Below are 24,623 nucleotides of genomic sequence, written 5' to 3' on the forward strand. Positions count from 1 at the left end.
GATGGGTGAGGTAGCACAGTGAACCCTGCACGAAAACGTGAAAGTTAGCTTCTGTGCTCAGCGTATGAATTCAAGCTAGTTGGTTGCGATCTACATTTCATACTAAGAAGGCAGGCTGCATAAGCTGTGTGGGTAGTGCTGTCTCATAGATGTATTACTGCACTTTTTGTAGTAAACTGGCCTTTGATCTTCAATATCTTCTGCAGAATAATTTTATGATATATTAGTACTTTAACAATGTTACGTCAAATTGTGTATTGCTTGTATGCCTTCAGCTTCCAGTACATAATGCACTGTCTTTTGGTAGCGAATGCAGGCAGTGCGCTGTCGAAGCTCTGCAAAGAGTGCAGTCGTGCAAACGTGCCACTTCGCTCGTCATCCCACGCTTTAAAGGGTTCAGAATTGCTGTATCATCCATGTGACACTTGCTTCGGATATTGTGACTGTAATGCTTGAAACCAACCTTGTGTCAAATTACACAGCGCATACAGATTCCTTCCTATCCTGTATCACATGCTGCTATCTTTTTGTCGCAGATGTAGACAATGTGAAAGGTTGCTCTAGTCTCCACAGTGTTGACAGAGATGTATGAAATGGGGTATAGTCACGGTAAACTGTCGTCTGCATTGCAAAACGGGAGACAACTTGAAGCTTGTGACTTGTCTTTCACGGTTCAGCTGACATCTAAGCACTTTTTACTCAATTGCATCTTCTATTGGGGCACCGAGGCTCAGTGGCAAGGCAAAAGTTATGTGTGCTCTTGTATTTTTCAAGGCACAGACACCCCAATGTTGCTTTGGGATATGAAAGCTCATGATTCAATAAATCTTCATTTCCTCTTTACATTTCCAGGATGGAGACTTCAAGAAAATTCGTCGGCTGCTACAGAAACACAGGGTCAATGTCAACGCCCGTGATCCATCTACAGGGAACACTGCTCTCATGGTGGCATCTTTGGTGCAAGACCCTGATGTAAGTGTCAAGGTCATCATATATCTTTTTTTTTTTTTTTGCTGAGAAGATGCCTTTCGTCTTTATATAGCCCCTATATTAATAGCTGAAAGGATATTCTTGCAGCCCACATGAGTTTCTAGCAAAGACATGTTCTTAGCCATTATCTCTTTAGCTTTATCTATCCTTCTGATAGATCTTTATGATAGATCTTTATCTGGCCACAACATGTAAACCCATCGAATGCCACGAAGAAAGCTTGCTTTTCTGACCTCACAGCCGGGCCTTGCTCTTGCGCTCATTCTCGCAGGCCATGAGTGAGCTGCTGCAGCACGGGGCGGACCCGACGCTGCACAGCTACACGGGTCAGAACTGCCTTGACTCCCTGCCGGCCTCTCTGGTGCACCTGGTGCTTGGCTTTCCTGACTACCTGCTCAAGGAGAGCCCCCACCGAAGCAACGAGGAGCGGCGGCTCCTACTTGCTGCATGGAGCGGCCAGCGGGACGAGGTGAGAGCACGTCCTCGCCTTGCAGGAAGCACTTGCACCTGAAGAAATGTGTGAGCATGAATGGATGTGTGAACGCGCTTTCCATATCAAGGGAAAGGAAATGCAGATGACGGTAATGAGGAATTACGCAAAGTGATGAGGTTAGGAAACTTTCAAGATGATTTCAGTTGAAGTAGGGCAGAGGCAATTTCAGATCCCTGAGATAGGCTGGCACCTCACAGTAGACTTGTGGTGCTGAGGACATCAGACCTGAAAAATAGCAGAGGAGAAAAGTTCATTTATGTCCTGAAATTAACTTCGCAGTAGGCTGCAATTTATACAGTGTACATGAACGGAAATCATTTGTTAGAATCTGTCAGCATGCTGCGTCTCCAAAAACTGGTTGTTTAGCAAATGAGCCTTAAAAACAGTCTAAGCACTGTTTCTTGCTACATATATATAGATTGCAATGTCCTAAGCTTTTCTTTTAGCGTTCTATGTTGTGTCTATCAAGGTGTGCTTACTGTAATTGCAAAAGAGAGCTTGTGTCCTCTGTATAAATGGCTGAATCTCCAAGCTCCTCATTTTAATAAAAACCCTCTGTGCCTTTTATCTGTCTAGGTCCAGCACCTATTGTCCCAGACAGGAAATGGGGGGCTCGACATCAACTGCACCAATGCGGAAGGTTCTACACCACTGGTGCTTGTCTGCCGGGACCTTGCCACTTTCCAGGAACTCGCCTCTGCGGGCGTGCTACGCTCGTATGACCCGCTAGGCGTGATACGGGTTCTTCTCGACCATGGCATGTGAGTGGCAGCTGTTATCTGTTCAGCAAACAAGACAGATGGTAATTCTCACATTTTGATGTATTCGTGGGAAAATGTGTCAGCAAATGTCGGGGCAGACTATGTTTTTTAGTAGTAACTCACAGTAATTCAAACCTGAACAATTAGAAATTCTGGCTAATTCAAACATACTCTTAAAACGTTGGTTGGCTGACCATGTTTTCTGCACTTTTTGAAGTTGCTATTCTAGATAAATGATGTAGACAACATTTCTAAATAACAATAACATGCAGAAGTAGATTTTGGCAGGTCATGTAGTGTGGTTTATTGCAGTGGAATCATAGGGGTTTAATGTTTTGAAGCAACACACAGGCTATCAGGACACCATAGTACGGCACTCTGGATAAATTTCGACCACATGAGGTACATTAACGTGCACTTAAATTGAAATACTGTTAAGTGTCTTTACATTCAGCCTGCATTGGAATATGGCCAGGACGGCTAGGCATTGAACCCACAACCTATTGCTCGGCTACAGAGCATCATAGTTACTGAGAAGCATCATCTCTAGGCTTCTATGTTTAAAAAATATGGACGGCAAGAGTCTTTTAAAAGAAAATCAGTTGAGCACATCAATGCTTCGATGGAACTTATACCTGGCGACAACTTTCTGTGGTAGTACCATCAAGGCTACGGAGCCGAAGCACGTAGCCTTGGCCGTGCTGCCACAGAAAGTTGTTGCCAGGTATAGAAGATGGTGTTGAGAGATGCGGCAGTTACTTCTCCTGATAATTAGGGGTGTGCGAATATGTACTTGAATATTCGATTTTTCGAATATCGGTACCTTCGGTGAATGACCCGGCTGTACGTGGTCGGTACCTTGACGTGCGCAATCTCTATTGGTACAAGGTTCAACCAGGTCGACCGGACCGATTGAAACAATTAACAAAGGGAACAAAAGCAGCGCGTGCGAAAAAAGCACGAAAACGTGTAAAGATCATGCCGATAAGCCACCGGAAGGCACACGAGATCAGTGTTCACGCACACAGACTCGCGCAGTTCAGAGATTTCTGCCCACGTGCGAGCACACAGATGAACTTGGCACGCGTGCTCGTGGTAGTTGCCGGCTGGTAGATCACGGACCGGGACGCCTCTTCAACGGCCGTCAATCTATCCCGTATGTGTGATCACCGATAAGCCACCCGTAGGAACATATTAGCGGCGGTTTGCGGCCCGTTATCACGTAGGCCGGCGGCGAATTTTCCTCATGGCCATACCATTGGCCACACTGCTTAGCCTGTTGGGCCTCATCGGAGATGCGTCGTCGGATGTCGGCGACTGAAGTTAAGGTTACCGAATAAATGCAGATCTATTCATAGCGGTTGCACGACCCTCAGAAAGCCAACAAAGCACCTCGCTAACGAAAGCAAGTGCACAGGATGACCGTTGCATGTTCACGGCCACCACCTTGCGAAATACTGTATGGTGGCCGCTTGTTCCGAACGCCGTTTGTAGGCGCACAGCGGTCTCTTCTCGTAGCTTCGAGCGACCTATCACAAGACTAGCTTTGGATATACATGGTGGGCTTGAAAATATAATGCGACAGCACGCTGATCCCCAGCTGCAGACGCATTTACACGGCCGAAAAAGGGGGGGGGGGGGGGGGACCTGCCGTGGGCTTCCCAATTTGAGAACTCTTTATATCGGCCGACGCGTGCTGTGCCATTGACTGCATGGAGCAGTGCCGTGCACATTCCCCACTTTTTGTCTGTCGCGCAGATTGGCCTTAATGAACTGACGATGACCCACAGAAACCACTTGCTATAAAGATGAGAAAACCCTCCTGTTTACTGGAAGGAAACTGGACAGCAATACTTTCTAAGCAATAGAAGATTGCCATCAAGCACAGTATGACCCACTATTAAACTGAGAACCCCATTGGTATCTAGGACAACTTTGCTATTTCTTCAGCTTCAGGGGAAAAATACGCACTTACTTCTGTTTAACAGATATTCCATTGATAAAAAAATATTTTTTCAGACCTTCGTATATGAACTGAGTTGTTATCAGTGCTGGCATACTGATTTGGTGTTCCCTTTAATAAGAGTAGAGCATACTATACATCTTGATTCACATGTACTTAAGTTACTGACAGCTAGCAAGATCCTTGTTGAGTATTGTGACAAGCCTCCTGAGCATGTGCAGCACTGTGTTTTTTGCACAAACATTTAGAAGCATGAACGTTTGTGTTCCTGCGACAAGAGACGAGCATTGCAAAAGCATAAGGAGATGTAGCGAAGTAACAGGAATGGAAATGTAGAATGCGACTCCCTGTATTATTTCCAAGCAGTGAGGTTGATGGAGGTGTGTGCGGCGAATGAGAACTCTGCGACATTTACCCTTTGTATCACGTTTTATTTCGCCGGACGGCCTGGCCTCTCCTTTCTCATTGTTCATTTCATGTGAATTTATATTTGATTTGGTATTCTATTTGAAATCTACTATTCAGTATTCGCATACCCCTACTGATAATCCATGTTAGACTAAGAAATCCGGTTATCCATAACCTTTGCTGATCTGGTTCTTGTCCTTCATGACTCGTGTGCAGACTCATCCACCGTGACGTCAATCACCAGGACCGACAGGGCAGAACTGCCCTGCACTATGCCTCCCACACGTGCTGCGAGCACACAGCACCCGTCATTTCCCTCCTTCTTCAGAACGAGGCGAAAGTTGGTAAGGGCATGACATCGACCTTTTTCTTGTTTCTCCATAGCCCGCCCGAGGCTCTGGTGCGTACATTTGATCATACACACCAAGCAAATGTCTCATTGTCGTTAATGGAGGTAATGACATTTAAAAAGTGTCACATAGATCTTGAGACGCTTCTTAAGCGCAAGTGGTAATGTCCTCAGTTCAGTTAATGTCAGTTCAGTTAAAAGTCAGTTAGTGTCCACTGTTGGAAAAAGGCAGTAGGTAGTTGTCACAGTGGTTGCTATAAGCACCATTATGTGGGCATGTAGCAAGTTATGTCCCCCTGCTTGTGATGAAAAACAGTGAGATGCATTGCACATTTAAGGTATCTGAACCGGCACATTTCATTAAAAATAGCACTCATTAACTCTGCTTGTAGAACAGTTTGAGCTCTAGGCATTGAGCCATTTACCAAGGGTGTTGGAAAGCCTGCTGATCAATAAATGTTGCTGGTAATCATTAGCTCTAATCAGAAGTAAGGTTCCTCCTAATCTCGAAGGGCTGCATTTAATACTCTCATGACACTTAGCAACCATGCACTCTGCCATACGCCAGATTCTATTACTTGCTCACTGAGAACGCTGCAAAGCCTGCTGATATCAGCAATAAATGTTGAGGCTACTTATTAACACTAATCAGAAATAATGCTCCTCCTTATCTCAAAGGGCTGCATTTATTTCATTTGCTACACTTAGCGACCATGCATTGTGAGGTTCTAAGCGCTGCATCTCTTTTCCTGTACTTTGCAGACATCAAGGACAAGCACGGCTTCTCGCCGCTTCATTTTGCGAGTCAAGCTGGCTCGGTGGATGCCATACAGCTTCTCTTAGACGCTGGGGCTGATCCGAGTGCCACAGGCCTTGGAGGCATTGCGCCACTTCATCTTGCTGTGAGCCAAATTGCTTTCATTTTTGCTTTTTGCTTGCAAGCAGCTAGCCTGCCTGTAATCGTCATCATCGCCGTCAGCCCATTTTATATCCACTGCAGGCCAAAAGGCCTTGCACCTTAGTTACTCCTATCTTGCATCAGCCGATTCCATACTTTGCCTCCAAATTGCCGACTCTCACCACACTGATTTGCCATTTTCGACTGAGTTTTCTCTTCTTTTTTCACGCATTGTGTTGGTGCTCTCATAAACCTCTAGTGCCAATGACCATGCAGAAAATGACATTGATGGTCTTGCTGGCGTATTGCTCGCAAATTATGCTCAGGAATTTTGCTTTACATGTAAAAAGATGAAAACAACATTCTAAATAGATGATGGTGAACAATGTTATTGCACTCGCAATCGCCTAAGAAAACTAGTCAATTTGTTCGTTGTTGAGCATCCACCATTCAACATTTGAGCACTGGCTACTACTACCACATTGAAATTGATAAGCCGACCTGGGGCCTTATTTTCTAAGTTTCCATTTTATTTTCCGTTCTTTTCACCCTTCATCATTTGCTTGAACATGAGTTCCATGACGCCACCCCACTGTTATTGCTGGAATCAGCCCCTCAGCATGCTGCATGATAAGAATGGAAAAAGAGATGTAACGTTACAGAATATGGGCCCTTCTGCTAGTTGTGGTGTGTATCAGATTCGTCATCTAACACTGAACACCCGGTGCAGTATCCCAACAGCTATGAAATTGTGCTGCTGACGTCGAGATCACTGGTTCAATCCCAGCTGTGGTGGCCTCATGGCGATGTGGGCAAAATGCAAAAATGTTCTACAGTAGAACCCTGTTGATAGGTTTTTCAAGGGACCGTGGAAAAAGAAGTTGTAAGAGTGAGGAAGGCTGCAAATTTCCACAGCAACTTTAGAAACAGCTCTGAATAGTTGCCAGTACAGTTATTAGACATCTCAGCGCGTGTGTACAATTAAGAAACACATACTATGTTCCATGACAATGGCCCCTTTCCACTAGATTCATGGCAATGTTTTGCACATGCTTCACTGTATAACACTACCGTATTGTGGTGAAGGTGACTTTAGGGAACCTGCAAAAACTACAATTGCACCGACACTCTTGTCAGGACTGATGATCGCATACCTCTGGCATATTGAGGCGAGGCCACTGGCAGGGTTAGACAGGCTTACCCACATGTATACATTTATCATCTTCGCAGCAACATATGAAAGTGAACTGCTCCACCAAATTTCTGTGACTGCCGCATTCAAACGCAATGCAAGATGCGGGAACATTAAAGAATGGCGACGTATCAAATGGGAACACAATAAATAGGAGTCAATGTGTTTTAGGTCGGGACCGTGACATAGCAGCCAAATTAATATTTAATCTAACACAAAACAATAAAAAGAAGAGAGAGAGAGGGGGGGGGTATTTATTTAAACAAGTTGAAGGCAAATTGAATAAAATATGGTACTGAATTGAGTACAAATAGAGCAATGATGGTGCTGAATCAAATATGAGCCCTATAATGATGGCCTTAAATCAGATGCAAGTCAAACAGTTCTGAATGTGATGTATACCTTGTGGATAGTTTTATAATTGATTTAAATTCTGGTCCACCATTCACTGTTTGGCAAGGAATTGCTTGTTTCGAATCCAGGTTTTATTCATCACCATGTCATTTCAGGTTATTTGAAAGCAGTATCATATATAACAGTATAATTGATTCACTGTTAGAAAATTTAGAATGTTCACACACACCTGCGTGTGAAAGTTATGTGAAAGTTAAAAAGTGACTGTTCATTGCATCAGTACTGCATGCATACTACAGCAACGCTGTTATTGTGACTTAAAACTGCTTGAAAATGTAAGCTTAAATGCTGCAAGTGCAATATCAGCACTAAAACTTCAGCGTGCGTATGGTATATTGTAGGGGATGTTAGAGGGGATGATGTTGCATGGGCAGAGATACTAATGTGGGATTAAGTGCATTTTGGGAAATTTCTAAAGTTCAGTTTTATTGCTGATCATAGCCATTGCCTACTGTTTAGGGGAGATTGGGTAGGGAGTTAGTCATACTAACAACTTCGCTGGAAATTGGATTTTTTATCCGCAAAGTTCTTTACTCACATGCCTTTCATCTCTTGTGAAGTCTTCCTTGGTTCCTACACGAGATGACACCCAGTGTAACACGGTGTTTGCAGGCATCAGCAGGCAAGATAGCTGCTGTGCGGCTACTCCTGGAGCGTGGTGCTGACGTTCTGAGCTTTGCCCAGGATGGCAAGTCACCCCTCTGCTGTGCGGGCAGCACTGATGTGTACAGTGTGCTGAGGAGAGCCGTCGAGAGCGCCCTCTGTGAGAGAGCAGACAAGCTTCGGCTCACACCTCTGGAGCACGGTGAGCACGTTTTCGTGCCAGGCATTGAGAAAGTGGAAGCTGAAATGCCTTATGTAATAAAGCAATCACTTCTTACAACATTTTTACAAGTGTATAATGAAAGTTTCTGTTGTGTGTATACAAACCTAAGAAAAGACCTCGCACTGCTTTCATAACTCTGTCCCAGATGTACCATGTGCATAAACTTAAATGCAAACAGGAAAGAAGTGATCAGAACACTTGTCAGGTGTAATTAACATAAGAATTCAATGGCCAATCTTTCTGCAGCCAGTTTTTAAATGTGGTGTTGTGCCTACTGTACGTGTTATTGCATGAACCTTGTCATTATTACAAACACGAGCGAATTTGGAAACGCAACAACACATGCTTTTGACTTGTTTCTGTTTCAATTGAGGCTGATAGTTTATGCGAGATAATTAAGACAGTAAGCTTTAACTGTTAGCGGAGCACATCCAGCAAAGGCAACTACAGTCAACGTCCAATTTTTTGGACTCGCTAGAGGTCGCGAAAAGTCGGGCAGCCTGAAAAAACAAATGCATGCCCTTTACTGCCCCCAAGGGCTCAAACCGCCACAGGCACATCCGAAATAGCTCTGAAGGCTTGCCAGTACACTTATTAGTCATATAGGTGCTCACACTGAGACAGGAGACGGCGGGTGCATACATGCATAATGATTATTATGCATATCAACGACTGCATACTCTGTCCTGTGACAGTGGCCTCTTGATTTTTGGTAGTATGCTTCACCGCGTAATGCCGCTGTATTGCGGCGAAGCTGAATTTTAGGAACCAGCATTGTGCAACGTTTAACCCTCAACGTTTTTTCCACACTTCAAAGGCATTGGTAAGGATGACAAATACATAGTCAGCGTCTTTGCTGACAGCGGCGAATTCTTTCAATAAAAAACACCGCACCGAACAGCAGGAAGCTTAGTAGCGAACTTCGAAGCCGCTAGGCCTAGTGTTGCCTCGGTGGCCACAGCTGCCAGCGAATCGGTGTGCAAGAGAGCTAGGTCGACACTACGAGATAATCAAAATGGCGGTGGTGGTCGCTTCGGCTAATGCTGTTTCAAACCTGTATTCACAGCAAAATGTCCAGAAAATCGGATGGTGAAGGGTTTCAGTGTCATAAATTTCAGACGTCGCTATACATTGACTCTATAGGGTTTGTGGCAGATCCACGAAGGCATCCGAATTATTAGCATGTCAGTAAATTCGGTCGTTCACTGTATCTCTAAACATGTGAAAAAATGTACCATAAAAGATCAAGATAAATGTAACTATGGGTACATGGTATATGGTAAAATAAAATGTTTTAATACATTTGTTTCTGTAACAGGTAGCTCACAATAGTTCGGACCACAGTAAGTATTTGTTCTTGTTGAATTCTCATTAGGTTTTATGTCTTTATACTGCATACTTTATAACCCCTCTAATGTGTTTCCCACGAGACCGCTATAAAAAAAAGCATAATACAGTAAAATCTCGTTCCAAGAGACACTTGGTTATAAGAGGCATTTGAAAATGGTTTGGTTTGTTTTCCTATGTTTGCCAAGTTAACAACATCGCATACAAGAGACATGATTACAAGAGACCCTCTGTTACTAAGGGCAACTTTTTAGGTCTCTAGAGTAAGTTCTTCACTATTTAGAAGGGACAACCCCAGACATGGATCATCCATCCAAACCAGGATGGAAGATCCTGTGGAAAACTGCCCTGAAGATAAACCTTGGACCTGCATCCAAGAGACTGCAGACGTTCCAGAATCTTTTGAGGAGTTTGTGTCTGCAGATGTGGACCTCGCATGCTCAGAAGAGCTTACAGATTATGCAATCCTCGCGCAAGTAAATGGTGCATGTGCCCTAGAAGATGAACCAGAGGAGGAGGACGACGACGAGGACAGTGCAGGGCAGAAAGTGTCGGCAGTTGAGGCTTCAAAGGTATTGTGAGCAGCAGGAATACTTGTAAAGTGAAGTGCTTTACCTCCAGAAGTTGGGAAGGAAGCTAATACAATCTGCAGTCATTAAAAAACAAACTACTATGAACGATTTCAAGCAATCCTGAGCAATTTCCTGTAGATGGGTTCAAACACACTTTGATGCAGATGTATAATAAAGTGATCTAGTCTGACTACTCAGTGTTTTTCTAATTTTTGGTTACAAGAGACCTTGGTTACAAGAGACATGTTTCCCGGGTCCCTTGAGTGTCTCTTGTAACGAGGTTTTACCCTGAAAACATATTACAAGAACATGCTGTTAAATATTAAAACAAAGATATTACACACGGCTCAGCCTCTGAAGGATTTGCAATGGGGACTGCGTAAATTCTGAATAATTGGGAGTACGAAATATTGGACTCTGCAGAAAATAGTGACTTTTTCCACAAGCAGCCGAAAAAGGTGTCGTGTATTCTTGGGTGATAACTTTTGGGGATACGTCCACTTTCACGAGTGCCAGACGCATTGGCGTCTACAAGCAATGGCAATCTTGGCACTGTGCCTGCATCGATGTCGCGCATGGATGCATCTGGTGCTATGAAACTGATAGTAGATGAGACCAGGCTTCAGCGACATTATACCTGGGAAAGCATATGAACAAGGAATGTATCAGCGGGTTTCTACTGAATATAACAGTTTGATTAAATTATGCCAATCTTTTACTTGCTTGTATGTTGACACCTTATGTAGCTACAATGGCAGGTTGGCTCACATGACCACAGTGTGAATTGTAAGAGTGAAGAGTTGTAACTTCACGCAGCTGTTTGATGTCTTTGCATGTCTGCAGGATGAGAGCTGTCAGATGTCATTCATATAGGAAAATTGCATCAAAGTGAACTTTGCTCTTTTGCAATCGCAGAAAAACGAAAACTGGGTCAACTCATCTTGCAGTCAAGGAACGTAACTGCACCAGGAGAACAGAGCTCACCTGGGTAAGAACTTCTCCGGTCTTGTTTGAACCCTTATGCTGTTATAAAGCCCGAGCCTTTTCCGACACTTGATTTCTTAGGGTATAAGAATGCTTACAAGGGGATAGGGGCATTGAATTTGGTGATATGCTTGTGCCAGTGATGCTGTAGTGACTCAAGCGTTATGATGCAACTGCCTAAGTCTCTCATGCCCTGACAAAAACTTGGCTCTTTTGCAGCAGTTCTACTGCCAAGGAGGAAGGCTCCAGTAGTAGTGACAAGGAGCCGAGCGAGCCAGAGGCGGAGGCAGTGCTGAAGACGAAAGCCAGCAGCAGCTCACACTCGGTCCTCCGCGGAGGAGACCCGTCGCTGTCTGCGTTTCGTCGCTACCAGCCACCAAACCTGCCTTCCCATCACATTCCGGGCTGGCGGCAGAAGTCGTCTCACGGCGGCTCCCACTTCATCCCCGTGCGACCGCGCGACCACTCGTCCGACGATGAGCTGCGGCACGGATGGTGTGCCGAAGGCACACTCGAAAACAACAGCTATCATCGCCAAAAGACAATGCCTTCAAACACACCGTTGGAGCTTCCCCTAGATCCACACTCTGCTGCGTCCGTTGTTGTCGAGGCCAAGAATGGCATAAACTCTGCATCCGAAAGTGAAAAAAAGGTTGAGGAGAACATCCTAGAGGCGCGGACAGAGAGTCCGCTTGCGGAGTCGGCTCGAACAGCAGCTTGGGTCTTCGGGGGCAGCACCGAGAATGTGGTGCCGAAGGAGATGTATGCAAAGGTGCGCCCCAAGCATCGAGGAGGAGCAGGAGGAGGAGTTGGTGGTGGCAGCGGTGGTGGTGGCGGCGGCGGCGGCGGTAATGGTGATAGCTGTGACTCCGAATCTGCAGATGACGAGCACAAACAGTCTGCTTCACGAAAGCGACCCTCTGCAGCGGCGCAGAGGCGGAAAAAGACTCAGCACTATGCCAAGAATTACCACCTCAGCCGACTCAAACTGCGTCCCGAACTGGCGGGCCGCAGCATACCAGACGTGGCAGCCACCGTGCCACCAAAAACCGTTTCCGCAGGGCGGCAGCAGTCGGACGCGTCGCTGGGGGCTTCGGAGGATACCGCCCAGCAGAAGGCACCTGCCACGTCGTCTGCCTTGGCGACGGCGGCGGCACCTGCGCAGCCCAAGTTTTCGCTGATCACGAAGAGCAAGGAAGGCGGCCACCTGCGGCCCAATGGATCGCGCATGCCGGTGCCAAGCACCCGGGGACTTATGAGCAAGTTCTTGCCGCCGTGGGTGACACGTGATGACGTGTCGTCGCACCTGTCGTCCGCATCTTGGGTCTACTTGCCTTCCCTGTCACCAGAGGAAGGCGGAGACGAGCCGCGGTTGTCGCTGCCACGAAAGGAAGAGATCCCCGAAGTGGCCAAGCCCAGTGAGCCCGCGGCAACGACGTCATCCACAACGGCAGTGAAATCAGTCCGTCCCGAGGGAACGCACACGCTGACCTGTGGCAAGCGGGGGAGCAGTGGTGGGACAGAGGGTTCTGCATTCCACACGGTCAGCGCCAAGGGAAAAGGTTCGGCGGCTTGTCAGCACGCGCCACCGGAGCAGCCGCGTGCGCCCGTGCCGCCGCTGCCCAAGAACCTCCATGACATCCCTGCATTTCCCTCGGGACCCCCTTTTCCTTGGATCAAGGGAAAGCTCATTGGTATGTCCTCACTCTGGGGTGATGGATTAACCATGTTAACTCTCTCCTCTGGAAAGTAGCCCTCAACCCGTCGTGGCTTAATTGCTATGGTGTTGAGCTGATAAGTTGCGTTGACAGTATTGTGCTGATAAGTCACGCTGATGGTGTTGCGCTGACAAGCACAAGATCGCAGGATCAAATCTCGGCTGCGGCGGCCACATTTCGGTGTGGGCGAAATGCAAAAACGCCCGTGTCCTGTGCATTGGGGGCATGTTAAAGATCCCCTGGTGGTCAAAATTAATCCGGAGTCCCCCACTATGGCATGCCTCAATCAAATTGTGGTTTTGGCACGTAAAACCCCAGAGTTCAATTCAATTTAAAGAAAGTAGCCCGCATGTTGCAGTTCTGGTACAAAGTTAGAAGTACAGTGCATTCTGAATCAACACAACGTCTAGCCCCGCTTTCCTTTCCGTCTTCATGATGCGGTTAGATGAATGGCAGTTTCTCTATCACGATTAATGACAATTAGTTCTGCTTTCTTCTATCGTGTTTGTCGTTTATGTATTCTTGGCGAATAAATATTGCCCATGTGTTCCGCTGTCAGCTTGCGTAATGTAATCCCACAACATAGCCTGAGAATGGTCTGTAAAATATTTAGTACCTAATTACAATTACATATAGAAAATTGAAGATTCACAGAAATCTTGTAAATCGGTGCCCATAAGCTGTTTATTTGATTTATCATTTCTTCTTAGATCTTATTGTATCCGATAGTGTGACCAATTCTATCAGGCACTTGCATCTTAGCTGTGAGGGAAAGAACTTACGGCATTCTATATCCTGTCTAGCATTGGCTTTTTCCCATTGCTCAGATGATTGGTAATAGTAAAGCATAGCAAACATGAAAAACTAATCTTGCTTTATATACAGTACTGTTAATATACAGTACTGTTAATGCAATGTATACGGCTGGTACCCGTTTCCTTTTTGCAGTTGCTTTCCCTGCTTTACTTAATTTGTAAGTGCACTTACTACTGGCATTGCACTACTATTATTGCCAACTAATGGAAGTCTCTTCTTAAATAAGAAGTGTGAACTATGCATGCTGGATCTTGTTATCTACATTTTACATCTAATATACACAAACTGCATACACATGCTAAATGCAAATTATTAGCAAACTGCATTGCAGAAAAGCTAGATTTAGAGGCAGTAACTAGGGCTTATTGTGATGCACTGTGTGTACAGGCAAAGGGGCGTTCGGCCTGGTATGGTGCGGCCTGCGCAAGTCCGGTGGGGAGCTGGTGGCCGTCAAACAGTTTCAGCTGGGTGGGGCCGACGTGCTGTCGGCGGTTCAGCTAGAGGTCGACATTCTGCAGTCACTCAAGCACCCCAACATCGTTGGCTTCCTCGGCGTGCAGCAGGAAGAGGCACTCGTCAACCTGTTTCTCGAGTTCGTCTCCGGCGGCAGCCTCGCTGCTAACCTGGCCCAATTCGGGGCCTTCCCCGAGACGGTGGTGCGTCGATATGGGCGGCAGCTCCTCCAGGCTCTAGCCTACCTGCACCAGCGAAATGTCATCCACCGAGACATCAAGGTACACCTGACTTCTTTTCTTACATAGGTTGAATAAGGGGCTTTTTTTCTCTTTCTCTCTCGATCACTTCCAGTGATGTTGTTTTCTGCGCATGTGAGGACTGATTGATCCAGCAGAAGCCTGTGTTACTTTGGCCAACTATGATACTGAGGCACAGTTTCTATGACAACATTGCTCTTTGGACCACCAACCCCAGTATTCCTTTGTGAAAAAGACACGCTATTTCCACCACACTTTCTCCAACGCAGCTGGCGTGGCCGGGGCCTCTGATAATATTTCTTTCCTCCACGCTTTTTGCCAACAAGGCATTTTTGAAGATGCAAATACTCGTCGTCGTCCAATCTAAACTAGCCAACAGCTATCACGGCTAACCGTAGTGTCTTCACAAACTCCATGCATCTTGAATTCATTGTCAAGCAAGTCTGCCACTAGCATTCATGGAACGTGTGGAGTTGAGAGTAGCAGTATTTTTCAGTTGTGTCATCTGCATACTTCATCCGTCACATAGATGCACATCGGAGCTGCACAGGTTGCGGAATTATTGTCTGTGGAACAGTCATTCACAGAGCAATCCATCGTGTGGATACACCAATAGTTGTCAATTGCATTGAGGCATCACACTGGGTTTTACGAAAAAGAGGTTATCATCACAGGTGATGCTTGTGAACAGAGTCCTGGGTGTCTTGCTTCAGTGTGGACAGCTCCTTGTAGCTGTCCCCTCTTGTAGAATGTTAGTCATATCAGGCAGTGTCCTGCATGTGATCTGTGATAATGTGTGTTGGCAGTTTGGAAAAGGATGAGAGTGAACTGCATTTGAGCAGGATGCAGACATATGGCATGTGATGGTGTCACCTCAGCACTGCAGCAGCGCAGTCAAACGTCTGTTCACAAGCATCGCCTGTGATTTACACAGCGGCCGCCACATTCCGATGGAGGTGAAATGCAACAACGCCCATGTGCTTGCATTGTAATGCACATTAAAGAACCCCAGGTGGTCAAAATTAATCCGGAGCTCTCTACTACAGCATGCCTCATAATCAGAACTGGTTTTGGCATGTAAAACCACAGAAAGAAAAACAAACGTCTGTATAATGAACACAAATCAGGTATGATGAAGTAACTTTAAAATGTTCCTCACTGATAGTGTGAAACAAATATATGCTTGTTGGAATATTGGATACAATGAAGGTATTTTCATGTTGGATGTGACTTAGTTGTAACGGGCTCTCTTTTTCTCTCTCTCTTTTTTTTTTTTAGCTGTAAAATAATACCAGTGAACTCAGAATGGCCGTCAAGCCTCTAACCAGCGCCTATTTCTCTCACTTTGACAGGGTAATAACGTTATGGTCTGTCCTGGAACGGGCACCATCAAGCTTATCGACTTTGGGTGCGCCACGTTTGAGCCTTCGTCAGCGGACTGTGAAGGACTGGTGGCCAGTGCCAGAGGCACGCCCTACTGGATGGCGCCGGAAGTCATCTGCCAGGAAGAATGCTCGCACAAGTCAGACGTCTGGTACGTTCGTGCATCTCTCTCGCGGGATTGCTGCTGCCGTGAAAGACGCACCTCTGGATACTTTTAAATGCAATGCTCGTATGCTACTTCCATTTCCAGCTGCACTTGATAGTAGGTCATGAGCTTGCTTATGCCTTTGCTGCGATTCATTTTGCAAGAATAAAAAAAAAAGCATATTGGTGGCATCCTCTTAAAATTTGCACATTTTCTTCTTTGTTTAGGAGATTTCTGCTACATTTTGCCTGCATGTTCTTCATCCTTACAAGCCTTCATCCTCATTTGCACATGTTCCCATTTCCTGTTATGTGTCAACTGCTGTACTACCGTCATATGTTATCACTCATTTTCTGTTTGCAAACTATTTTTAAGTGCAGGAGCTTTTAACTGTTACACCATGATGTGCACTGTAAAGTTGGAAGTCATTGGTTGACATCCTGTGTCCTCTGTTTCAGGAGTGTCGGTTGCACTGTGATTGAAATGTTCCAGACAAAGCCTCCTTGGTGAGTAAACAAACCATGAAAGTACATCGCATGATACCACTAAATGACCCTGCTTGGCAAAAATGTTTACTTGTTAAGGGCTTGAGCTGCAGTTCTTAACACATGCTGCGATTTCCAGGTACGAGCTTTCTCCCCTGGCTGCAGCCTTTGCCATTGGACAAGGCACAAGTGACCCAAAATTTCCGGACCAGATCAGTCCCGATGCCCGAGACTTCATTCTCACCTGCCTTAAGAGGCAAGTTCTGATTTGTTCATTGTACTTATTGCTAAAAACATATCGCATACGAGAAAGATGCAGAGATACATATTATGTTGGGCATAAACAATTTAAGCGGTTCACAACTAGTGATTGAACTATGAAGTACTGCAAAACCTCGTTAATTTGGATTTCATTGGACTGAAAAAAATGTCCGAATTTAATGCCAGGGGGGAATTATCGAGAGTATCAAGAAAGCAAGAAATAAATGCTTACTACAGTCAACACACTTTTAGTTACTGAATGAATTGGTAAAACCTGTTTCTATTTTGTACACAAAAATTACAGAAGCTGCAATTCTGGATACTAATCAGTGATTAGCCCTCGCAGCGGCGATGGCCTAGCAATTTCGTTTGCAGCATGGCCAAGGCATCCATCATCATCCGAGACATGCTTTTCACTACCGTGCGCACATCCCGATTATTTTTTCGCTACTGAGCTGGTCGCCAACAGATCGTTGGTCCATCACGATGTAGTCTGTGCTCTTCATCCTTGACAGCTTCCTCCGTGTTTGTAACATTGCACTCAGTCGAAATGGAGCTAGTGTTTGCCGCAACTTCTACAGATCAAACTGCGGTTACAATCGACACAATCATGGATGGCAACTATGCAGTTATGAAGACACGGTGTTATGCATGGCAGTAAACGCAAGAATAAAGGCTATTAAACCACAAATAGGCATGAAGCATTCCGGCATTCCTATAGACATGCGTCGATCTGCCCTCTGCCTCTAGTGCGTGCGTCTCCTCCTCCACCCTTGCTGTAGCTGTGCATGACTGTCCATACTCGAACCACGTGCCGTATCTTGATGGTAAACTGCAGCAAGTGCAAAGGCAAAGCCAAGATGGTTCATGCCTTGATGCGCACTGTGTTCCCGTGCATCTAGCGTGGGCAGTTGCTTAATCTAAGGTTTCCGAGACACTGGTGCGAAGCTTCTGCTCGCGTTGTGACAGCTAATGTTCGTGGTCATCGAGTGAGATCTGTTCATGTTTGCCAGAGTGCACTTGACACCGATAAAACTAAGAACCTTACTTCGTGTAGTTGTTTCTTTGCTATCGCCATTAGTGCTACACCTTTCTGGCGAAAGTGCAACTTTTTTTTTTTTTCCAGAACGAATATCCATATTGTTTTACACATTTGATTTTAATTTGTGGGTGCCATCTGATGACGGCTGCCAGCACTAAGCGTGGTCAACCATGACATCCAAGATTTACGACACCGCACACACACACTGATGCGCATAACCACACGATTTTGGCTCAACCTTCCTGCAATTTGTTAATAAGTGCTTTCTGAAAAGATATTATCCACCAGGAATGTTCTGGGAACTTTTGAAATTATTTCTACTGCTGGAACTTTAAAACCTAGAATTACTGAAATTTGCAATTTAATGAAGTTTCTCGTTTTAAGTATAACTTCGTTAATTGAGTTTTGACTGTATTGTTCTTGTTTACCTCACTGTAGTTATTCATGTGTTATTAAAATTTATATATGGTTATCGTTACTGTTCATTACCAACAACTAACTTTGCAATATGTCCCGAAGACTGTCATGACATATGTGGTCACCCATTTTTTGTTCTCTTGTGTGGCCTCTAGAGTGCTGAAACATCGGTAAATAACGTTTCAGGTGCCCCGGTGAGCGACCAACGGCGGAGGAACTGCTAACGCACCGCTTTCTCCAGACTGGAGCCATAGAGGACCTCTAACGGAAGGGTGAAACACATCCAAGGCTTCGTTTCCAGCCTTACGGAGTCTTCAACACGCTTTGCAACTTTGGCCACTGGGCAGGACACAATCGCTTTTTTTCCCCTGAAAACGTCATCTGCGCTCACCGTAGCTGCGCTCACTGTCCACGAACATCAGGACGTTGTCAAATAGCGCAGCTGTGCCGCGGAGGCATCGGTGCTTGCACTATTCTCGACGTTGCGTGTCGACTTGCATTTGGCAGGTCAAGAGTCAAGCCGGTCACCTGCCCAAACAGAGAGAGAGTGTGTGTGTGAGAGAGGGGGAGGCTGTTGGACCTTAACGTAACTTGTACCTGTTGCCAACGGCATGTTATCGACGTAGAGCTCACATACGATTTATTAATCTTTTTTTCCCCTTTCTCGATGCACTGGTAACCCAAATAACACTTTTTGCTCAGGTAAATGGCAGCCTCTGCTATCTCAATGGCCAAAACGAACCTGGAAAGCTCCCATTGCATCGAGTCAAACAGTGATGCTCCGAAAAAAAAAAAAAAAGAGAGAAGTTGTAATTTAGGTTTGTTGTTTGAGTGTTTTACAAATTTAGTGATGTTCCTTTTTTATGTATACAGAGACAAGCATATATATTTATTTCTATTTAAGAGATCTTCTTTTTGAAGCTGAAACGAATGTAAATATGTGTTAAAAGCTGGCTGCTCTCTCCTTTTTTCGTGTTGTCTAGTTAACTGCTGCTGATGCATAGGCTGTAGACAAGGACGTTTTAGGTTTATCGAAGTAAACAAGGCTTGTTACTAACCGCAGGCGGCGACTACCAGAAGGAAATATTTGGTTTACTGAAGGAAACGTAACAGTACAAGATTGGCAGGATAGTTTCTCAGCTCACAATATGCTTCAGTTATTTGCTCACGACATGCACAATTAAACACATTAACAAAGGACAGAGAGTAGCTAGTTAGGCAGCCATTTTGTTGCAGATATAAACTTTCAACAATGTACATTTGTGAACATGCTGACCCCTGCTCATCGAATGTCATGTGCAATCTTGTCTTTGAACAATCCTGCTCTCAAGACTTTTTCCTGAAAATAGACTTGTTACTCATGCTGAAACACCTTCGATTCAACATGGCACATGTGATAAGTAGCTGCCATAAAAACCTGTTTGCAACACGGATTTTCTGGACTGTTTCTAGTGCCTAACTGTTAATAGTGGAAGTGCCTGGTCTTAGCTAACATGATGAAGTATCCCAAGGCTAGCACAATATACGTACATGGGCCTCTGATTGGTCTCAAGCCAGTCATTAAGCTCGATTGCCATAATATTCAGAATCACTGCCCCATTGCATCAGAGAACACAGTTTACTAGGAAGGGCAGAGAGAATGTATTGGTCTATAGACAAATGTGTGAAGAATGATCAAGAGTGAACAATGATTGATATGCTTCAATAAATGTTTCCCAGTGGCATGTAGCTACTATATCAATTTGTCAATGGATCAAGTCTAAAGCTGATGTGCAGTTACTGAATATTGTGGTAGTTAGCTTGTTTTTTTTTTTTTTTTAATTGATTAATTTGATTTTGAGTGCTTAGTAGCTTGTAGTGGAGTGCTAATGGAAAACACACAGAACCATTTACAAAGATAGCTAGAAAAATTTAACAGCTTCTGCATTGTGCGACATTAATGATCACTATCAATTGATTGGAAGGGGGCATCGAGGGGTGCGCAATTTTCTTTTGGTGTTGCTTTTTACTGACTTTAGAAAGAGCTTAGTCTTGCCATTTCTCTTCCTCGTGACAAATAGCTCACATGTTGTGCACTGCTTCCCGGTATGGCATTGGTGTGTTTGTTGCATAATTACAAGCAAAAGGTTGGTAGGCTGGTCGCTCTATTCACGCATATACCTTGGCTTGAGTGCTTCTCCTCAACCCTGCCAAATGGAGGGACAGCGCCATCTCTCAAATGATGAAGTAGTCACAGTGCGCTTCCGTAAATCTCATCGCCAGTTACAGAACTGTAAGAGTAATTTCATAATGGGGCACTGGAGTGGAGAAGCATTACTGGAGCAACTCCTCATCACAGCAATTGCCGAAGGGCAATCTTAAAGTGCATTCACCACTCGTGAACAGGTGTTTTTCAAGCAACTCGTTACAGGAATCACTGAGCGTTCTTGAAACACTGCGAACACTTAATTAAACAGTGGCACTTCCCTTTGCATGCTGAAGTCGAGGAGGAATGTCAAGGCATGTTTCCGAATAGAGTGGTGAAACTCGGGGAAAGCTGGCTAGGCTTAGGGTTATGAACAAGGGAAGGGCCTCAGTCCAATGCCACCGTTTTCTGACAAGACAACTTGTCACATTCGGAGCAGCAGGGGTCATCATTGGCATTGGCCTCATGTGTGCTTCTCACTACATCGGTGGAAGAAGCCGTCCTCTTGTGGTGCAAGAGTGATTAGCTATGGTAGTGCATGTGGCATTTGTGGGCGGCGTAAAGGTTTCTTGTCACTGGGAGAATGGGATTGCAGAAGCTGCCAGTATCAAAAACACACAAATGGGGCACAGACGTCATTATAGAAAAAAAAATTGCGGTTTAGGTTCTTGTAATTGGTGTTAACGGCTAGCTGACACCAAACAAGTATTGGAGGAAACAATTTTCCAAGCCCATTACTCCTTTTTCCCCCTTTTGCTCCAAGTTATGACCCTACAGATAAGCCCAGATTAATGCACAGTCTGTTGCGTCAGACAGTACCGTTAACCCTGTGTTGCATTCAGGTTTTTAAGGCATGCTAACATCAAAGTTGTGCTCGTCATCCTCGAGCAGCTTCAGCAAAAGTTTACATCTCGTGGAAGAAAAAGATGCTGTGAAGTTATTTTGTGAGCTGCTGGTAGATGGCGTATGCATAAGATATACATTACACTCGGAATGGTGTTATCAGCACTGTTGTACACAGACCGACTATAGTGAGAGTCGGTGAGAAGGGTTGTCCCCTGTAAATAATGCAACACGAGCAAAATAACAAATTATCTTCTGCGAGACTACCGCTGCTATTGTTGCAAGCAGCGTTAATATGAGAGCTAGAGGCTGGAGTTGCACTGGCTCACTACCAGACCAGGGCTACTTTTCATGACTCAAGTTATTTTTAATGTGGGATTGACATGCTGACAAGTGCTGCAAAAACTTTTTTTTTTTTTTTCCATTTTGCAGACTTCGAATTTACACCAGGTCAATCGCAGAAAGTTTGTCAATGACAAAAGACAATGTCATATCCCGAGTGATAAGAAATGAAACAGACTTCTATACATAAAGCTTTTACACTTGTCACTGCATACTTGCCTAGGCAGTGGTTATGCGACGTGAAATAGCCATACTCTGATCGCACAGTTCTGGACAGTGCAATGAAACGCATAGCTTTAGGCTGTCCAGTCGTAAAAGGACCTTTAAGCACTTACCACTCCTGGCTTTCCCATACAATTATTTATTTTTATTTGTTGGACAGATTTTGTGACATGTTGTGTGCTTTCCTTCAATGCACGAAACTATTGACTCTATGGTTATTGGGTCAATAAGACTTCATCAGTTGGAGGACGAGGATGTTCTGCTGTCACACACATTGTTGCAAGCTTGAAAACTAACCACATTTTGCCAAGTGTAAAGCATTCAGAGCCAAAGCATTGAGCATCATGACAAATTGGGGAATTTTTTTTTTATTTTCAATAAAATTCAATCTTCCATTCCAATAAAAATGCTACTGAAGTTGGTTAGAAATTCTCTGTACATTTATAATCTCTCAATTATCTCCTTTCTTGCAACAGTAGAAGGAACCATGGGGCAATGTCCATAACATTCAGGTTGCTCTTGTTTCCAAGATTTATGGATGTGAACGAATGCTGCAGTTCAGTCTGCATGGAAATTTGCCCATGAAATGGTACTCGTCAACAGCATAGAAAATAATACGCCTTTCTTTTTCCTAATTGTTAAGAAAGCATTAACATCAATGAGCTCAAAGAATCATCACAGGTGATATAGTTACACAGCACTCAGTGATAGCAACGATCCCATATTCACTCATCAATGATACTCATTGCCCTGCTCTTAACCCCTTGATTATTACGAAAGCTGATGCTTCATGTCTGAAACAAGAGTCAGTGCTGACAAGTTTTCTATTGAAGACCGGTGGGTTCCAGACTCGTGTTAACTTCTCACTTTAGATGTAACATGAAACAAATTAAAGAATTTAGCTTCGCGCATATTGTTGGTGAATGCCTTACCAGGCATTTTGCCTACCATGCTCAGTGTTTCTATAAACAATGCTCGCAAATGACTTTTCCCTAAATTTATCAGGTGCTAAATTTGGCTGATTTTGTTGTTTGATTCATGGGCCCTGATGTCCCATAACAACACTAGGTCTCTGAGAGACGCCATTGTGGAGGGCTCCGGATTAATTTGGTTGCCTGGCGTTCTTTAATATTCACCTTTATGTAATAAGTATGCAAGCATTTTTGCTTCAATTAAAATGCAGCCGCCAAGGCCAGGAATCGAACCTGCGACCTTAAACTCTGCAGCATAACACCGCAGCCACGTAGAAATCATGGCAGGTGGGTGTAAACGAGTAATTTGAACACATTTACTGCCAACTGAGGGAGGGACAGCTGCACATCATGAAAACTGTAGTACGACTTAAAAATACCTTACAAAGACGAACTCATCTGTTTGACATTGAAGCTTGCATGTCCTATAACATATACACCAACTTTGCTGACATGCATTGCTTGGCCTCAATACCCCTTTGATGTGAGAACTTTGTTCTCGTGAAAGATTTTGAAAGGGGTCTTGGACATTCTCATGAAACACTGCCATAGCCTGTGCACTAGGAGCTTTCTTGTGCGTGCATGCAGTCAGCTGTCTAACTCCCTGGTAATGAAACCAGTGCAAGTCGAGCCTCGGTGCATATAACGTACGAAATCTTCCATACCAAGTTTGTGTTGTATTGCATCTACGTATTCCCGCCTGACCATGTGCATGTTGCCATTTAGAGCAGGCGTGAGTTGCTCCTCCTTCACCCCGTATACGTCTCGGCAGCTAAGGAACGTGTACGCGATCAAATAAAGTGCGTGCAATTCAAGCATGCATATGCGGACCGTGTGATCGTGAAAACAAAAAAAAAGAAGTTTTGCATGGGGCTCTGTACATATGTAAACACGACTCCCCTTTGTGTGATATGCCCCGTAGTCTAACCAGAAAGTTAGCAGCAAAAGTGCGGTGAAAACTGATTTCTGGTGCCAACGTTCTGAAGACTGGGTGGGGATTGAGAACCCGCTCCCGCGTGCAGACGACATCGAGTCTGCGCTCGCGAGAAAAGTCGTCAGTAGATGTTGCAAGCAGTTGTTTGGGAATTGTTGTTGTGCTAACGGAAAGGTCTATGTTTGAGCTGAAGACTGCGCATTGCTTGCGTTTGTCAAGGAAATGTCTATATACAAATAAAGCAGGGGGTTGGGGAGGGGTTGAAACTTATTTTGTCACTGCTGCATCGATGCAGGTCTGCAAGCAACAAATACTTGTCTTTCTGCCATTGGCTCTTGGAACAAATTGGCGCTCTGTGCTGCCTACAATGTAAGACAAAATTATTAGTTCACGTTATCAAATAAAGAAGTCTAGTATGCTACTGGTGTGCTTTGTCTGCTTTCTGCATGCGACTGCACGCGATGTGTAGCTGCGCCAGCAAGCAATCCCAAGGACATGGTCCACTGGGTGCCACTGCCCGATTAGGGTTAGGGCACCACCAGTGGCGCACCGACGGGGGGTGATTCGGGGGTTGTAACCCCCCCCTGAGGCCGACTTAACCCCCCCTTTTGTTTAACCCCTTTTCTTTCCTTACGCATTTGAGTGCTGCAACTAAGATGTAAGACGCGCAATCGTCTGCACACTCGCAAAAAGCGCATTTTTTTGACAATTTCCCGTGAAGAAATCGAAATTAGTGCTGTTTAGATGGTATTGGCAAACTGTCAACCCCCCCCTGGCAGAGATCCTGGGTGCGCTACTGGGCACCACACTCGCAGACGGTGCTGATTTGAAATGGTTTGGAAAGATAACATGGCCAAGTATGTCTACAGTCTGTCTGTCTGGTCGAACACTATAAACTTGGCAAACCTACATCCTCTTTAATGCCAAAATGCCTTCATTAGTTTGGCTT

The 24,623-nt window shown here is 44.8% G+C and overlaps 1 protein-coding gene and 1 long non-coding RNA gene across 6 annotated transcripts in view; one reads left to right on the plus strand and one right to left on the minus strand.

The window, feature by feature from the left end:
* The window catches only part of LOC119433172 (uncharacterized), a 28,029-nt gene extending 3,934 nt beyond the window's left edge, over positions 1-24,095 (plus strand). For 2 of the 5 annotated variants that reach the window (XM_037700305.2, XM_037700306.2), the window contains exons 3-15: positions 853-972; positions 1,262-1,459; positions 2,060-2,244; positions 4,832-4,959; positions 5,727-5,866; positions 8,081-8,273; positions 11,129-11,201; positions 11,417-12,891; positions 14,119-14,465; positions 15,797-15,978; positions 16,431-16,478; positions 16,597-16,713; positions 18,364-24,095. In XM_037700305.2, the coding sequence (XP_037556233.1) occupies positions 853-972; positions 1,262-1,459; positions 2,060-2,244; positions 4,832-4,959; positions 5,727-5,866; positions 8,081-8,273; positions 11,129-11,201; positions 11,417-12,891; positions 14,119-14,465; positions 15,797-15,978; positions 16,431-16,478; positions 16,597-16,713; positions 18,364-18,442 (3,285 nt within the window). In that variant the 3' untranslated portion in view covers positions 18,443-24,095. The remainder of the gene's footprint in view (positions 1-852; positions 973-1,261; positions 1,460-2,059; positions 2,245-4,831; positions 4,960-5,726; positions 5,867-8,080; positions 8,274-11,128; positions 11,202-11,416; positions 12,892-14,118; positions 14,466-15,796; positions 15,979-16,430; positions 16,479-16,596; positions 16,714-18,363) is intronic. The other 3 variants (XR_007464391.1, XR_007464390.1, XM_037700309.2) reach the window with 3 other exon arrangements.
* On the minus strand, positions 1,367-8,152 carry LOC125941512 (uncharacterized). Its single transcript, XR_007464393.1, has 3 exons — positions 8,007-8,152; positions 1,587-1,708; positions 1,367-1,497 (listed from the first exon to the last, which is right to left on the minus strand). It is a non-coding gene; the product is annotated as an uncharacterized LOC125941512 (long non-coding RNA).
* Positions 24,096-24,623: the final 528 nt, after the last annotated feature.

The sequence above is a fragment of the Dermacentor silvarum genome, chromosome 11, assembly GCF_013339745.2.
Source record: "Dermacentor silvarum isolate Dsil-2018 chromosome 11, BIME_Dsil_1.4, whole genome shotgun sequence".
Taxonomy (NCBI): Eukaryota; Metazoa; Arthropoda; class Arachnida; order Ixodida; family Ixodidae; genus Dermacentor; species Dermacentor silvarum.